Source organism: Strix uralensis, chromosome 1 (assembly GCF_047716275.1).
Source record: "Strix uralensis isolate ZFMK-TIS-50842 chromosome 1, bStrUra1, whole genome shotgun sequence".
In the NCBI taxonomy this organism is placed as follows: Eukaryota; Metazoa; Chordata; class Aves; order Strigiformes; family Strigidae; genus Strix; species Strix uralensis.
The window spans coordinates 46515785-46534435 of NC_133972.1; the positions used below are offsets into that span (position 1 = coordinate 46515785).

The 18651-nt window shown below is 37.6% G+C and overlaps 1 protein-coding gene across 6 annotated transcripts in view; it reads right to left on the reverse strand.

The window, feature by feature from the left end:
* Positions 1-18651, reverse strand: part of CDK14 (cyclin dependent kinase 14) — a 321807-nt gene that overhangs the window by 230418 nt on the left and 72738 nt on the right. For all 6 annotated transcript variants that reach the window (XM_074864790.1, XM_074864767.1, XM_074864787.1 and 3 more), the window contains one exon: positions 5629-5874. In XM_074864790.1, coding sequence (XP_074720891.1) covers positions 5629-5874 — 246 coding nt within the window. The remainder of the gene's footprint in view (positions 1-5628; positions 5875-18651) is intronic.

The window sequence follows — 18651 nt, forward strand, 5'->3', positions numbered from 1 at the left end:
CCACTGAGCACAGGGGGTGAGCATCTTTAGCAGCACAGCTTACAGTAACCAAGATTAGATATTTTCTCCCCTCTGGTTAAGGAAATACAGATGATAGTAACAAGGATAGAAAGAGTATGCCAAAATGTTGAATACAGAAATAGAATCTAATGTTTCAAACTGACATGAGAGTATTAAAAATAACAGAGAGAAAAAGAAATTAAACTCTCTTTTCTGACCAGGTCATTTCAAATAGCCATTTCATTGATATATACTGTAGGCGGGATAACAGGTTTAAACCTAGATCTTGCAGTATGAATCCTTGCACTACACTGCCATGTGAATACCTCTCTCTCTTGGAAATTTTAAAAATCTATACAGTAAAGAAAGCTTTAATGGAAAATTACACTGAAAATCACCTGACTATTCTTATAGAAGTTGTGTGGGTTATGTTCTCATGCATTTTTCATAACTGCAAAACAGCTTGTGAATGTCACACTTAACCGTCACACTCCTGAGCCTAAGTTTTAAATAGACCTTTTTTAAAAAAAAAAATAATCTGCAGGATATTAAACTTCAATATAAAACTATCCTCAAGGGAAAAATATTATGTTCACAGTACCACTGTAAATTATTGAAAATCAAAACTAAAGATCTGTTTTGTTATATGCCTCAAAAGAAATACATTCATTGCTAGAAAAGCTTGAAAGTAAAAGGTAGGCCAAAAGGCTTAACTGAGATTAAATCACAAGAATGGAAGATTTTTTTTTTAAAACCATTTTATATTTTGTCATCTTTGACACAATGGTAAAGCTTCTTTCACAAAACCATGTGCAAATTTCACACTAATTTCAGGTTGTATTCAACCTACAATAATAGGTCAATTTGATCACACTTTTTTTTCTTTAAACCTTGCAAGTTGGACTGTTTTCTAGGGCAATGTTCAAGGGATACAAAGACATTCAAGAATCCAAGCCGAGCCTTAATCTCAGCTCTCCCGCTATCTGATCCCATCCTGTTGCTTGCATCTTTCTAACCCTTTAGCACACAGCCATAAATTGAGAGCAACCTGAGCAGATGCGACTGTAGAGCTCTCTGTGAAAGGGCTGGATGCAGTTCTCAAAGCTGTGTACGTGTTCTCCAGACTATTAAAGCACAAGAGCTGGACAACTGCCACATTTTATCTGCTTTATCATCTAGAGAGTATCCCCGAGGTTAACGATGATTAAAGCTCCCCCTGTGCCAGAAAAGACAAATCCACACTCTACACTGAACTCTGAAATTATCTTTCGTCAATAAAAAGTGTTGACCAAGAAGGATGCAGTTATCCTAGTAATTAATACTAAAACTGCAGAAGGTAGCAGACACCTGAAGAGAAAGACAGGTGAGAAAACCACACCAAGTGTTTAGGCAGACAGAAACAATGCCTAACTTTTAGACAAAATTCTGACTTTAGCATCTGCTTTAAAGTTAGATTTCTTACACAACTGATTTAGAACATGTAAATAGGATCAGTTCATGCCTTTGCTTGCTTTTTTTTTTTTGAGGAAAGTTGCATATAACAGGGCTGAAAATTAATAGAAGTTACAGAAACAGAAGAAAGGCTGCTCTCCCAAAAAGAGTGCAGAATCAATACAGTAAAGCATTGCTTATTCGATTATTTTTATCTGAATGATTTTTTTTTTTACATTTATGTGAGTTGGTAGAAGATTAGTGTTTTGTTGCATTTAGTTTTTAAAAAGTAACTGAAAGGTAGTACCTATACCTTAGCATGACATTTGAATTTATTGCCATGGATCTTAAGCCATTCAAGGAGAAGAAACTGATGCATATGACTATATAACTAAATCTTGACCAGATGGCTAACTTATAAAACCTGCAATATTCTATTTACATACTGTGCAAAAGCACAATTTTAATGTATAAAATGTGTACATTGAACGCAATAAAGCTTCACCTTGCACTGGAGAAAAATAAGTAAGGCCACATGTCTAAAGATCATGGATCTTATATAAAACTTTCAGAGAATTAGTGAAACCATCTTCCAAAGCCAGTGTTATTTTGGAAAGAGTGGCATGTGTTTATTTTTGAGTTGTGCTTTTTTTATTTTGTCCAGTTTATTTTGTAGTTTTACTATTTCTTCAGTTAGGCAGAAAAGAAAAGCAAGTTTCTTCCCTTCATAGGCAAAAGACTCAGCAAAAGATATTTAGAAAGATATAGACAGATAGACAGATAAGTACACACAACTATAGCTACATGTACATAATATATATATATATACACACACATATATTGCGTTGGGCTGGATCAGAGCAAAGGTTTGTCAAGTCAAGTTCCCTTCTTCTAACAGTGGCAGACAGGTGTTGCACAGGTAGGCAAACACCTACTTCACTACCTCCAAGGTGAATATTCTCCATTATTCTGATGCGATAAAAGGATAAATCTGTTCTGCTGGAAATTTCATTCCATAATAACGTCCAATTTCAATCAGCTTAAACAGTTTGGAAATCACACTCATAGATGCTTTCTTATGTTTAAAAGAAGGGGGGAAGAAAATGCAGTGCAATGTGACTTTTACATAATGAGTATGTAAATGTCAGATGGAAAGACTCTTAAGTGTAAAAATTTAGTTTGTCTTATAAGAACAAAAAAATAGCCTGCTAACTTCTGTCTGTATGCTACTGCACTGATTAACACAGGATTTCTACCAGGTTGCAACAAGGTGTAACATTGAAAATGAAAATTGAAAATTACTTCATGTTCAAGAACAAATGATTTATTTTCCAGGTGAAAATCTGTGGGCAGGAACACAGAATTCCAGCCTCCCCAAGCCTCTGTGTGTCATCTTTCTCATCACAAGATGCAGAGCATTTTGAAGGTATGGAGAACACCAAATGGGTAACATGCCACCTGTGGAGTATTATTTGGTGATCTTCACCAAACACTGAAGCTGATACCTACCCGAGAGCTGATAAAACTTCTGAAACTAATCAAAACAGAAGCTAATGCCCCAGGGCATTATAAACAAGGTCTTTCAGGTCACATCTTGAAAAATGTTATTTCTGAGACAAAGGACTTTCACCTGAGCAGAAGCAGTGGTACGGAGACTGCAAGCCTCAGCCATGTACCTTCTGTAAGAGATCACTTCCCCACTCAATGGCTACAGAGGACTCATCCCTTCCTTTTCATCGCTTAAACAGAAGCCTATCTCTAATTCATTCCTCTACTAATCAAGCATAGAAAGTGCAAATTGAAGGGTGCATACATCAGAGTATCTTAAAATAAAGCTTACAGAAAGCACAGCCAAAACTGAAACACAACTACACGCTACACAACTGTAGCCAGTATGACCCAGAGGGCATAGGATGCTCAAGAACATTTACAGAAACTGAAATGCTTGTTCAGACTGATAGACTCTATAGAGCAGAAGAATTTCAAGAGAATCAAGTATTAACTCAATAAGGGAGAATATGTAGCAGTCCTCTGACATGGAAGAAAAAGAAGTACTGATCAGAAGAGGAAGTAGCAAGGGCATCTGCTGTACAACATCAGGACTAGAAAAAAAATGAAACCCAAACCCCTTCGTCAATTCAAGTGTATTCAAAACCAGAGAATGACAAATTCCTGCAACTAACCACACAGACATATGCTCAATGAAATGTGCATCAGAACATCTTCTGCCTGAGGCAATGTATTCAGTCTCTGGGGGAAGGGGAGCAGCTTGATCGTATCTCTGCCTTGGACGTCCGAATTTAGGTCTGCCAGGCAGTACCAGGTGTGACCCACGATCAGCAGAGGGCTAACACCACCTTTTGCTGTGAAGTTCTGCTCCTTCCTTCTTCATTGGCTTGAACACTGACATTATTCCACAAGTTATTCCTTGCCAGGTGCTCTTCGGATCACTCCTTGTGAGGAAGACTCAAAAATTACTAACAATGCCTCCAAGCAGAAGGAAGAACTGAGTTCACCGAATAGAGCTATAAAAATCAGGAAGAATTATGGGAAGTGGAGAAATGAGAATTGTTTTTCAGGAAATTCCTATGCACCTACATGAGATGTCCCCAGCAAGTCTGTGTGAGTCAGCATAGGATAAGATTACCAAAATCGTATGTTTAGCTAGGGCTCTATCTAGCAGCATGCTAGAGGAAGCATTAACATCATTCACATAAGAAAATACCAGGATCATAGGAGATTTCATGGATGCAGTAGAGTACCAACCCTCTGGAAAAGAGCAAGATGCCAATAACACAGTTTCAAAAAAAGTCTTCTTCAAAATTCTGGAAACAAAACAAATAATAGAAAAGAAGTACATACAGCATTATCAGAAATTACTAATAGTTTCTAAGAGGAACAAGATAAGAATAGCAGAGATGGGGAGCAAGTTAATGCCACAAAAAAACTTAAGGAAAACATTCCAAAATGTCATTTAAATTGATAGTTGTGGTGCCAAACAATAATCAGGCATCCTGCACAAGTAAACACGGTGCAAACTGCTCCATCCATCCTTAATGACTGTAAAAGTTTTATGGCAAGAACTGCTTGTTATGGAATCATCTGGAGCACGCAGGAGACATCTTTGGCAGCCAGGCAATGATGAAGAAGCAAATTTGGTTTTGCTACAGATGGTTACATTTTAAAATGTAACCTTTTCTAAAAAGGACAGTCCCCTGGAGGCACGACATCTTATCCGTTAAATTCATATGGCTTAAACAAAGCTCATCTACAGAAAATGAATCTCAGTCATTTCTTCTAAGAAGCCTGACAGGATTCAGTCAAGCTTCTGTAGGAAGGACAGAAGAGGTCCAGAAGATAGAGCAAAACAAAAAAGAAAGAAAAGAAAAAAGAAGACGCAATCAACCTTTTAAATTATTTCACACCAACTAAGATTTGAAGTGTTACATCCATTCTGCTTAGATCTGGAGTCTTCAACTCAAAGGTCACATTACTATGGATTTTTCTTGCCAAAGCATAACAGAAATAGTTTTTCAATAATTTTGAAGGTCTTTTGGGAGAAAACTGTTCTGGGCATTATTCATGAAAGATATGACATTTTATTTATCTAGTTTCTTTCAAAATACTTGAGAATAAAACAACAATGATGATGTGTTGCCAAACCCTTCTCAGTTGTTTCTCTCTCTTCTCTCTCTCACACACACAGTTTCTGACATGGAAATAAATGTTATTTTTACTACTTGATTTTAAAAAGAGAATTTTAAAATGTAAACAAAATCTGTTAAATCTGATCTGTTTCTCTAAAACCTAAATCTCAAAATCAAAAAGGCAATTCATATGGCTTACTAAACTTCATGTGAAATAATTCCTTTTCACAAATAAGCAACCCTCTGCAAAATTTGCAACATAAACATTACAGCAGCTGTAATGCCATACCAGAATCAGGAAAGGAAAATACTTAGAAATCCTGTAAGACACCCTAGCTAATATCTACGAGGAATTTCAAAATATATTCCTTTTCAAGTTCTATTTCCTTATTCTATTTTATACATAACACTACAAATATAAATGGAAAACATCTTCAATAGCAGCCATGAGCTTTCTGTTTTGTTTCCACATAATCAATTCCTTCTTAAGCAAGAAAACATTTATCTGGTGTTATTAATTCGTGCGCAGGTGTTAGGACTGTGCACTTACAGAGCTGGGGCTGGAATGCCTCCTGACTTTAGGTGATTCCTTCCCTGCAGATGAAGTTTTGAAGTTAATGCAAGCGTTGTTCTCTGAATGAACCCTCTTCACTTGATTAGCTGGTTTCTCAAATGGATCAAAACTACTCTGCGTTCTCTGAACCCGGACTTTTTTATCCTCAGGAATTGTATCCAGAGGTTTGATCACTGAATCCATTCCCTGGCAGTTCCGTGTAGACATCTTTGTGACACATATCTGAAAGGAAAAAACAACATTCATTGAATCTTAACAGGCTTAAAGTCCATGTCAATCCATACATCAGCCAGCATCAAAAAAGGCACTGGACTTCATAAGCATTCATTTTCTCGCAAACAACACATGCATTTTACATAGGGATGCATTTTACATAGGGAAGACACACCACAGTCATAACAACAAAAAGCCTATCTTTGTACAGTGTACTGAAAGATCCTCAAAAAGACAGACAAAAGAGGAACATACATAAAATTCATAATTTGTGTTTTCTTGTACAATGTGTTCTTAGCAATAATGCCACTTCACTTCGTTCTCCAATCTAGCCACCGATATCCGCAAGCAGTATTGATTTCCATTTGTTTAAAATTGGATGAGACCAAACTTAAATAAATGATGGTAGTTTGTGTGTGCACTTCAGTGCTGGCCTGCCAAAGATCTGATACCGGTATATTATTGTATTTTTAAATAATGCTTATACAGTGTTATTATTATTATCACCATACGTCTCAGAAAATCAAATCAGTAAATCAATTCCCAGGCACTGAAACGTGAGACTGCAGCTTAACGGCACACTAAAGCACAGAAGTTCGATTCTTTGTTACTGTGAAGTATGACTCTGCCAAGCCCTGAAGACTGCAACTTGCTGCTTGAATTACCAAAATACCGTACTGCTAGTTCAAACGAACTAAGTGAGCAGAACAGTGAGCTTAGATACTTCAGTCATGTACATTTATGTTTTTAATTTTAATACATTACAACATATAAGATATTTTTTTAAATCACATGGTGGGGGATTGTATTTGAGGCCTCAGCTTCCGTTTTCACCCATAAAAGACTAGACTTTGGCTTAGGAAGAAAATAAATCATTTTAGCTTTCAGGCTACAGGGAATACCTATGAAGTGTGATGCAAACAGACCCAAGAGGCTCCTTAAATCATAAGGCAAATCAAAAGAATTTACAATGTCCTTTTTCCATGATATTTGCAAGTATTTAAGGATAGACAGTGTTAATTTGCTGTCAACCATACCATTCACATACATACAATTAAAGAAGCATAATGTTCCATTCAAGCACCTACAGTTTAAACATTTTTGAAAACTCACTGTCATAAAATATCTAACATGAAAAACATTTTAAAAATACTTACCTCTACCATTTAATCAGGACTGTTCACCCGTAACCCAAAGTGTCTCCAATACAAATTTCTCCAGTAAATTATTCTTTGACATTTCCCCGGAGGAATTCTGTGCCTTGAAATCCAACTTATTTCAATTGTTTATAGAAATACTGGGTGACTATACCTTGTGTTTTTTATGTTTTGTTGTTTGGATGATCCACTGTAACAGTAGATCAAAGATTTCTTTTGTACATTAAAAATTTAAAGTACACTTCCTGCACAGTGCCATCTGGCCAAATGATCATACATCAGGTCAACTCTAATGAAGGACGTTACTAGCATTACAAACCAGGTTTTATAAGGGTTCACATTTCTTCTCATTAAAGTGGTTTCTCCAAGACTAAAACTTTACCAAGTTTTAACTGAGAAAAGGAACAGACTCCCTTCATTCCAAATGATAATTCCCTCTCAGGCCAAAATTAAGGCAATTATGTAATTTTGGTCTATTACTTCAGAGAGAAAAGACGTATTACTTCAGAGAGAAAAGATAAAGAGCTGCTGCACAAAGAATTTTTAATTAGCCTTCTTGTAAAATTAATTGGCTTCTTTTCCCTAAAACAACTTATATGCACAGTTATGCACCCACATACTTCCCACTGTCCCCTCCAGATCTATGTTCTTGCAATGCTTGCTATCAACAAAGATGTTTTAACATAATGTAAACTGAAATTACTACTAAAATAGCAGTGCTTTCATTCTGCTTAATTGACATGGATGCAAGTAAATCAGTAAGTATTTCTCAGCCTATCAAATCCTATGATCTAGAAAAGCGGGGCAGGAGATAGGGAGGAAAGGTTCAAAAGCTTTACTTCCTTTCACATTACCAAAGGCCACCTGTAGCGAGGTAAAATGTTTGGAATCAACAGCTATAAACATACTATAGATAATAATGCCATGAGTGCTGCTTCTAGTTTCTTTTTCTACTGGAAAATCTCCATGTCTAGCTCTAACGTGGGCCAAGTAAGCATTGCATTTTAAAAAAAATAAATAAATGCAAGACATCTGTTACTATTGATCGTCTCTACTGGAAGCAGTAATAGTTTGGAATTAGTTATTGTAGGGAGACACTTTAACCTTCAGGTGACTTGACTGGATCTGAAGTAGGATAAAAATCCCCACAATCATCTTCTAATAGCCAACTTCAAACTTGCAAATGACTAAACCCAAGGCGTACACCAACCAGTCCCCCACTCAGAAGTTGAACACCTCAGTGGATGCACAGGCTGAACACCAGCGTCACCAGTGGAAAAGACTGAAAACCACAGAGAAGTGCAAAAGCAGGGGCCACTCCCCGCACACCTCTGCAACTGCAGAGCTTCTCCTGCCAGTGCTGGCAAGGGGTTTCATTCATTGCTTCTCTCTCACCTGTATCAATAGTTCCCCAACAGAAATAGAACATTCCCTCCAAGTGACTGCTGAGCGCAGTGCACTGTGAAGCCAACAGAGCTGAGCTTATGCTTTCGTTGAAGGGTACAAACTTCCCACCCGTTTACCCTGCCTATAAAACTCTGAAGAGAAACAGTATTTAAGCAGTTGTTCTACATTCTGTAATTGATAGGCCAAGTCCAACTTTGCAATGAAACTCTGCTCTGTGAAATCCGAAAGGAGCAGGTCTAAAATGTCAGCACTGAGCACTGGCTATAACTTCAAAATTACACAGCCTAAGGTTGCAGTAAACTCATTGATAATTTCAGTCTCCCTCCATCAGCAAGAGCTAAGCTACCACAATCGCCTTGCTTTTGCCCCTGGGCCAGTGGGCACACTGATCTGCCACTCCTGTGCTCCAGCTAACAGTAGAACTTATTCTGTAGTGACTTATCATGCAAAAAAGGAACAGGGTACTAAGCAAGACTGATGCATAACATATTTTGGAGATCTTCCTGCACATACAAATATTTTAGATTTCACCAGTATGACCAGATCACTTTTAGGAACAATATAGGTTTGAATTTTTCTATTACACTAACTCAGCCTTTCAAGTATCATTTTTTCCTTATAATTTCTTATAAATTATTATGTGATTCTTATAAATTTCAGTCTCTCAGATGATATATGGAAATACTTAGCACCAGAAGCTCTTAGTTAGACCTGTAAACCACTGTCTACCACCTGTAAGTTCCTTGCTGGTAGTCAGGAAAAGCCCAATCCACCCCCTTATTTTCAGCTTTCTTTTTGCATAAGAGAGTAAGGACCATTTTCCAGTTAAAGTATAGTATTTGTCACAAAGAACACTGGTTCATTTTCAGCCTATTTTAGATGCTCCCTTGTGATCCTTTGGGCTAGTCAGAATTCCCCTCTGAGTACATTTCGCCAGAACCTTTCTTTTTACCCCATTTCATCTGTTTTATCTACATAAGCCATAGGTTCTTGAGGGTGGGACTATTACTAACCCCACATGCAGAACAACCCTCCTGCACTGCAATGAAGATGACAGTCCAGAAAGTAGTGGAAACTATCTCTTGCCAGTGCAGCCTCAAAACTGGATGATTTTGCTGAACATCTGCTTTAGCTACAGTTACCAGAACAAAAAAACAAAGTTAAAAGTGTAAGAGCTCATGACATATAGGAAGTCAACCGATATGATTCATCACCCCTACTTGCCCTTGCTCAATAAATCTATGCAATGATGTACCTAAAACAGTGGAGCCCACACACTCATTGAGACGCTGTAAATGCCACCACAGTTTAAAACTGGTGCTACATGATCAATGGCACCTTAACTATTACAAGTACTTACCTCAAGTGTATGTAGAGACAATACAGGTGATATCTTGGTTTGTCATACACAAGATGATAATTATGCTTTATAAAATGCAATCAAGAGAAAGAGGAGGCAAGAACTTTTCAGTATGAATGGATAGCCATTTAAACAAACTTCTGTCTAGCAAACAGCATGAACCATTAATCAGTTGTAATTACTCTTTCTTTAACAGAAGTCATCATACAAGTAAACATTAAGGTGTATCAACACTTTAAGTGATTCCTTCCTCTACAGGAGTTACTGCCATGATTTGGTACTTCTCCCACCACAAACTACATTCAAAGCGTAACTTCCAGAAGTATAACCTATTTCAGAAACTATTTAGCTTTTAAAAGTGGTGCAATGAAACCACAGTTATCACTTTCCAAAGAAATATTTCTGCCAGCAGATCTCATAACTATGGAGAGCGGGGGAACGGGATCTTCATTTATGTCCTCTCTCTTCTTTATAGGAAACAGGATTTAAAAATAGGCCAATCCATTAATACATTTAACAACTACAGATTATTACAAGCGGAACAGGCAATACACCAAAAAACTGTCATGTAAGGATTGTTCGAGCAGACATTACCATCCTTCCAAACCTTGTATCAGATATTAAAGGCTCAAGGAAGTCACTGGCTGATTCACCACCTCTGACTTTGGGCACATTCGGTGCTCTGAGACATGCAATGTAAGAGAGAATATGGCTGCCTTCTGCCACCTAAGTTCCTGCCTGGCAGGAATCCCGACAGCAGTACCTCAGAGAAGCATGCTGAAAACCAGATGTTGGCAAAACAGTGACAGAGAGACAAGGACAAGGGGCAGATGATTTAAAAAAAAAAAAAAAAGTGCTTCCTACATGGAAAAAAGGTAAACCAAAACAATAGCAATGGTGTATATGGTATTCACACCAGAGAACTTTACATGTAGGACATTCATCCCCCAAGTCTCTGCTTCAGTTGCAAGGTGAAAGTCCTGGAAAACATAAACTAGACTCCAGCACCCAATCTCCTTTTGGAAGGAGTCTTGCTCTTCTCCACAGAGAACAGAGTGGTCCTAGAGAAACTCATTTTTTGTGTTTGAAGTTACTGTCTGGAAAAACACTTCTAAAGCAGCACTCAGAAACTGTCCAGGGACTTGGTGTCTTTGGTGGGAAAGGATTTAATCTGAAGATAGCAATGACTGTTCCTACCCAGTGAGATAACAGTATTAGTAGCTGAGAGTCCCTGACCCCCCCTTGGAGAAAAGATGCCTGTCAGCCCAGGTGTGGTCCAACAGAAGTACCTCTCCATGAACAGCCTGTCCATTACATTTCTCACATAAGGATCATCAGTGTTAAATACACAGTTTTATTTCCCCAAGTTGTTTCACTGCCAAACAGTACACCAATATACCATGTAGTCACCAGAGCAATCACTATATCTCATACATTCTCCACACCCTGATGACTGAAGTAAATCCACTTTTAAAATTTGTCCACAATTATTTACTCAGTCTCAACTAAAAACGTAAGAAAAAAGAGAGATGATGAGACAGAAGTAATTTTGCTGTTACCTACAGCACAAGCAGCCACTTTGCAGTTGCCTGAAGAGCTCTTCTCTACTTTTGAAAGAAATAGCGAAGGGAAGGTTTATCTAGAAAATCAGAGTATTCGTATCAATTCCAGTATTACTTGAGCTATCACAGATTCTGGCAATGTAAAGCAAAATAAAAAGCAGCTCCATAAGAGTTACTGCAGTTTGGTATTAAAAGTTAGTGTTTTCTATGTGTTTTTATTTATTTAAAGTTAAAAGAGCCATTACCACACACCCAGAACATTAAAGGAAGGGCACTTCAAAATTCCTGATCTTGGAACCAAAAAAAGCATAACATAGTTTATACTTTGCAACTTTCTTAGTTGCTGATCAGAATCGGAAGACAATGCATGACAAACAACAAAACAGCTTGGACAGCCTTTTTTCCCCCTCTCATCCTACTCAGTCTCACAATCAATTTGAGAAGATCCCAAGGCTGCTCTAGGATAAACAGGCTTAGTCATCATTACACCAGTAAGGATCACTGGGATACAGTTTCCTACAGCCCCCACCCTAACATCACAGTATTTATCATATCTCAAGACATAATGTCTGCAAATAGCCACATTTTTCCCATAAAGATTACTGCTGAAGTTAAGAGACTGACATCACAAGAAGTGTATTTTTTGCTTCATGCATAAAGTCCATAATAAGCCCCATTAAATAAATAAAAATCAGTATAAACAGTCATGGAATAATTTCTAAATAAAGATGTCTCTTTGAATCACCTTATATCATTTTAAGAAATACCACTTAATCTGCATTTGGGATTAATGTTAAAGAAAATATAGATGGTTTATCAGATTTAGCTATTGTGATACAGCTTCAGTGCGAGATTATATTTTTTTTTAATTCATCACTGCCAGCAAAATAAAGAGGTCCCAACCAAACTGGATTCTTAGAATTAAAGGTTGCTGGATTAACTCATTTACTGTTTAAAGCAATGCAGCATTTAAAGAGTGAGTGTGATCGGTTAAAACACGTAAGTAATTTATAGTCCTTATGGTTCATGAATTTTAAAACCACTCATGAATGTCCCCTGAATTAATCACCTATTAGGGTACTTAGTAAAAGATAGGCTGTCCCATATCAGTGGAATTTATTCATATGAATAAAGATATCCTCAATAACAAAGAACTTCTGTATGGCAGACCAGACATCCTACCAAACAGAAGAAAAAAACCTAAGAATGTTTGTCTAGTGTAAAGACATACTACTCTGAAGCTCATCACATCTTTTAGGAAGATGCATTATATCTGTTTTTTAATTCCTACATTTAACATCCTACAAATGTTTACTTTGGTCATCCAGTACCTATGAATTTATGTAAAATATTAAAAATTTACTATCCGTCTACTACTTTCTATCAGTCATTGCGGCTGTGTACATCCTGGGAAAAAGTGGTCAGTTGGGTAAATACCAGAGCAAACATCCAGAATTCTTCCTGAAAAATCAGAAGACAACATCTGAATTCCCCCCATTTGTACCATTCCAAGAGAAGTAGGATGAAAGGACCCAATATAGAGAAACCCAAAATCTAGAACCCACTGAGCAAAACATAAATAAATTACTGAGTGACTTAATGCAAGAAAGTCACTTAACCTTTCCACAATTCCATTTTTCTGTTCATAATAACAACGATCCTGCCCCTATGACAAGCAGAAACTGGGAGCACTAATTAATTTTGTAAAGCACTTGGGCTTTTTAAAGTGAAATGTTATAAGTTATAGATTATAATTTGTAGAGCCAAAGCCCTCTGGAAGGTAGCACAACAATCTCATTATCACAGAGAATAAGACAGCACTTACATTTGGCTGACAGATGTATAAAGAAAAAATCATAAATAGCCAAGTGACTACTAACCTAACAGCTGAATTGCTGAGAGCATAAGGCCAGCATTAATTTTCACTGAAAAAATCCTATCTGGATATGAGTTTTCATTATCTTTTATAAGCATGTTATTTTCTATCATGCCTTGGTACCATGGCAATTGAGAACTACAGAAGTCATCTGCGAATTCTGGCAGCACTGGAATTTGACATTTGCTACTTATAAAACACAATTTGGGAATGTTCTGGAGTATTACAAGCAGCTTTGTTCAAAATAAAAATGCCACTATCTGGAGAATCATTCTCTTTGGAGAACAAAGCGGTAGGGCGGTTCTTTCTTGTTATAACCACAGGTCTTGTCCACTTCTCAGCCCAGCTGGCAGCACTCTCCATCTCCCCTGAGAAGAGAGGGTCAATAAAAGACTGCTGCACCCACAAGCAGTAACACAAACAGGTGGAGAAGAGAGTTCAGTTGGTAAGAAAACTACAATACGGGAAAAGATCAAGGAAGAACAAGTGATGAGATAAGGGAGCGAATGAAATCGTGAAAGGGGAAGTAGAGCATGTAATGCTTCACATCACCAGCGAGTTCATACTGCAACTACCAGGGCAATCAGGCCCAAATTTGGAAGAGGTTGTCCTGGTTTCAGCTGAGATAGAGTTAATTGTCTTCCTAGTAGCTGGTACAGTGCTGTGTTTTGGGTTTAATGTGAGAATAATGTTGATAACACTCTGATGTCTTAGTTGTTGCTAAGTAGTGCTTATCCCAAGTTAAGGATTTTTCAGTTTCCCATGCTCTGCCAGCGAGTAGGTGCACAAGAATCTGGCAGGGAGCATGGCCAGGAGAGCTGACCCAAACTAGCCCAAGGGATATTCCGTACCATAGAATGTCATGACCAGTATATGAACTGGGGGGGAGTTGGACAGGAGGGGCGATCGCTGCTCAGGCATCGGTCAGCGGGTGGTGAGCATTGTGCATCGCTTGTCTTTCCTTGGGTTTTATTTCTCTCTTTTTGTTATATTCCTTCTTATTACAATTACTATTGGTTTTATTATATTTTATTATTACTGCTATTATATTTTACTTCAGTTATTAAAGTGTTCTTATCCCAACCCACAAATTTTACTTTTGTTTCTTTCAATTCTCCTCCCCATCCCACCAGGAGGGGAGAGGAGTGAACAAGTGGCTGCATAGTGCTTAGTTGCTGGCTGGGTTTAAACCACAAAAGAGGTCCTTCAACACTCACCCTTCCCTGTAATTACCAGTATCAGCTCTTTGGTTTGAACATTTGATGGACACAGCTAAAAAGGGCAGTGAGAGAACCTGAGTAAGACAGAAAAATAAAGAAGAAAAACAAAGGACAAGAAATACAGTAACGGTCACACAAGGAATGAAGGAAGATGGGAGGAAAAAAATATTATAAAATAGGCATTTCTTTTTCTGTCCTGATGGCCTGTCATTTATCTCTGGTAACTCCCAGGGGTAACAGGGTCAACTCTGTCCCAGAACTATAATTCATATTCTTGGGTATTATTTGTTCAGCTTTATTTGGATGCAGAGACTACTAGCAATGCTAGCTATGAACTAGCAAATGCAACTGCAAACAGAGCTCAGAGACTGAAAATGGTATCAAGGGATATGGTATGCTCCTTGCTGTGCCTAGCACAAACTTACTCATACATCTCTCACAGCCCATCTCAAAGGCACTCTCCAAAAATGGCCGGTTTATTTCTGAAGTCAAAGCTGATGTTAAACCAACTGTCTCTGTCATATGGAAGAAGGCAAATATAAAAAGGTCACTGAAGTGCCAGATGGAAGAATTTTTGAACTGGAAGCTCTGACATTAATCCTCTGTGTTTGTCTGAAACACTGAACTCAATGAACAGATTAAATGTCTGTGCTGAATTGCCAAGTGAGAAACGACACTCTCACAGAAAGGCCAACTGATTAGACTGGGAGTAGGAATCCCAAGATTATACAAATCTGAAAAGAAGTTCAAATACCTGAATCAAGAAAAAAAAAAAAGTTTTATACTGGAAGTTTTTATGGGCACTGCTTACACAACTCTTTCCTCTCACCACCACCACACCCATCACATATTTATTCTGCTAAATTAATACCTAAATATTAACATAATTACTGAATCAAGCACAATCCTGAAGTCAGGAATTACTGCAACACGACTGTATGTCCCTTGGACATGGCAAGATGGAGCTGAGCATTTCTAAAATTAATATTTTTTTCTGTTCATAGCACAACTTAACTCAGAAAAGTGAGTTTTCAGTCCATTAAAGCTGATGTTCCCCTCTTTGCAGGGAAAAAAGGTGTAATTTTGAAGAGAACCCAGATTAGATTTTAGGTCTATAAAAGCCTACATATGACCTCAAAGCAAAACCCTGTTCTGTGACAACAGTCATCAGGAGGAGTCAGTTAAGGACAGGGTCTCAGCTAAAGGTCATGCAGAAGTCCTGAGAGCCTGCAACATACATAAGAAGAGGCAGAAACTCAATGGAGCTGATCTAAAGGGGCGTTTTTTTGTCTATTTCTACTTTTGTCTATTTCTATTGTCTATTGTACAGTCTTTTTCGTACTTATGCCCCAAAATACAATAACTGTGTTAGTAATAAAGCCTGGCAAATAAATTCTTCCTTTTACTTGCACGATGCTCAGGTTTGCCTCAAAGTAAGTAGCAAGTAATATGGCATTCAAGCTTTTCCTGCAATTACAACCAGGCTACTGCTTCCATTAACCTAGTTCAGGACTTAGAGCATCCAAAAGCAGTTGGGTCACTTCTCCAGCAAAGCAAGCAGGAGGACAGAGGAGTGGATCAGCAGAGGTGTCGGCGTGGGAGAGGCAGCTTCCAGCACCGGACATGAGCCAGCAACTCCTTGGAAACCAGCAGAGCGGTGAAGAAAGTGTCTGAACATAAACACTCTCCCATGAAACTGTGACAGGTGGTTTCTATACTCTTTTACTTAGTTACTCATTTATATCTGTTGTCTATCCTCCTCTGTAACCATACGAACAGCATTTAAAAATAAAGATTAAAAAAATATTTTCAATCCCTTTCCCATATCAGCCTCCTGCTCCAACAGATGGCTACATGTGCCAATGCAAGTTTATACAGTTTTCTTTCCATAAGTGCATTATTAGTAGTTTTGCACGAACATTATCTTAAATCTTTCTGAGTTTACAGGTTTATAATTTCATTCTATCCTCCAAAAACTCCCCCGATCATGAAGTTATCAAAGGCGTATCCATAAATGCAGTAAGTCTTCCCACTGCCACGTTCAAGTGCGAGAAATCTTGAGAGACTTGACAGCAAAATGCCTATTCTTGCTAAACTCTGAGGCTGTCAGTAAGGTTTTCAAGAAAACTCCATGCCTTGAAAATAGGTTTTGCCTAGTTCCTTTCCACTCCTTTGCCTATCACTAGCAAGTCTCTTGATTCTTTCACTGGTATCATCAAGTACTTCTGATGCAAAATAAAAACAAGAATTGTTCTCCTACAAGTAGGGACTGCAACAAAAATACTGCTATTGGTCAGATCTGGTCATGCAACTGATAGTACAAGACTTAAGTCCAACTATGCAACTAAGAAGTCAACTAAATTCTATTATCTGGTGAGCCTGAAGTCAGATGAAAGCAATGAGACATGATGAGATAAAAACTTAATTTATAATTTCAATGAACCGGAGAGTTTGTTTCAGACAAACAACAGACAAAGAGAGTTTAAAGAACTCAGAACTCTTCACATCTACACTGAAGAGCACTTTTCTTATGAAAAGAAAAGAGGAACAGGACAGGTTACACAATCATCTTCAAAATGCAAAATATATGAATTTGCAGGTGGAAAGGTTTTACAACCATTTTCTCTCAGGTATAACAACAATCTTCATTGCACTGAAGCAGCATGATGTACTGTCCTTTACAAATCAATGGGAGTCTCACATTATCTTCAGCAGATGCTTAAAAATTGCTTCCCAAGAAATAATTCAAGACTAGAATGATAAATTAGTCTGGCTCATCTTTCTTCATTCAGACCAATACCTTTATTTAAAAAAAAACCACAAAAACTTACTCACTTCATTCCCTTCCCTCTTTTCTGCACTTTTTCTTCCTTCCTTTCCTTCATTCTCTTCCAAAGTTCCTTTTTTACTATCTTTAGCAAAAGCTAGAGGAAAAACTAGGTAATGAGAGTTCCTTATTTTGTTCTGCTAATGCATTTCAAAGTTTCATTCTAGTACCAAGAAAGAAATCTCTCCCGCTCTTAGGTGCTTCATCCCTGAGGTCAACAACCCTGTAGCTTGAGAAATGCAGCTTCCAAGGCAGATCAATGTCACAAGGAATGACAAGCTCTCTGAGCAATTCTAGATCTGCTCCTGTACATATTATCTTCCAAACCACTGGATTTGACAAGGTATCTTCTATCAAATCAGCACAGTACATAGGTATAGACAGAAAAAGAGCTTCAACTTCATCATTATTCTCTTGTGCAAGTACTCTTCAGAGATTTGAATAACCTATATTCCAACTCAGTCTCCCAGAAATCTTAGTAACAGCCATCCATGACCTTTCTGCCATTGTTTTCTTTCTTGAAAGTTTGAGAGTTGAGATGAGGATGAAAAGTCCAGCTTCACAAACAACTAAATTAAGAGAGTCCTCATCTGTGTTTGGATCTCGTATACACCTGACTTCTTTTTTTAACTTTTTCTTTTTTTCTTTTTTTTTTCCTCAGATAAATGACCTGGTTACAGAATTCTATACAACTTGAATGAAAAGTGTTAAACTTTCTATCAGCTACTGCAGGTTTGTCAGATTTGCAGCAGCACAGTAACTTTCAAAGCAAAAAGGTGTAAGGAAGCATAATGAAAAACTTGGTTCTCAGTACATAATGTGCTATGCTGGAAAAAAATGGCTGAACCTCTGCAAAAATACCATGTCCCACAACTCAGAATTTTGTCAGGGGGCACAACGAAAATTATAGCATCTAAAGGTATTCAGAAGACGAAGAACACTCCAGTATATCTTTTCTTACCAAGAGGAATAAAACTTAAAACGAAGAGGTTTCAAACTGATAGTGAGAAGAACTTATCATAAGAAGGACGACTAATTTTATAAGAAGAATTCTCTGAACAGCATAGAGATAATGCTCAGTTTTCAAAAAACTAGGTATTTCAACAGAGAAGTGAAAATCACTGCTGCTGCTTTGATGTGTTCAAGCAAAAACGTGTGCTGCAGCAGACTTATGACTGTGTTCAAATCAATTCTAAAGAAAAAGTTATACCAGTGCAAAACAGCCAAGCCTTCTGCAGTTGATGGCAATTTGCACCTCCAAAGCTGTGAGTTCATCTTGAATCACTTTCAACAAACAACAAATCCTGAGAATCAAATTGGTCAAAAATCACATTTATCATTAAAGTTAGAACATCAGTGAGAAGTCCTCCATCCTTA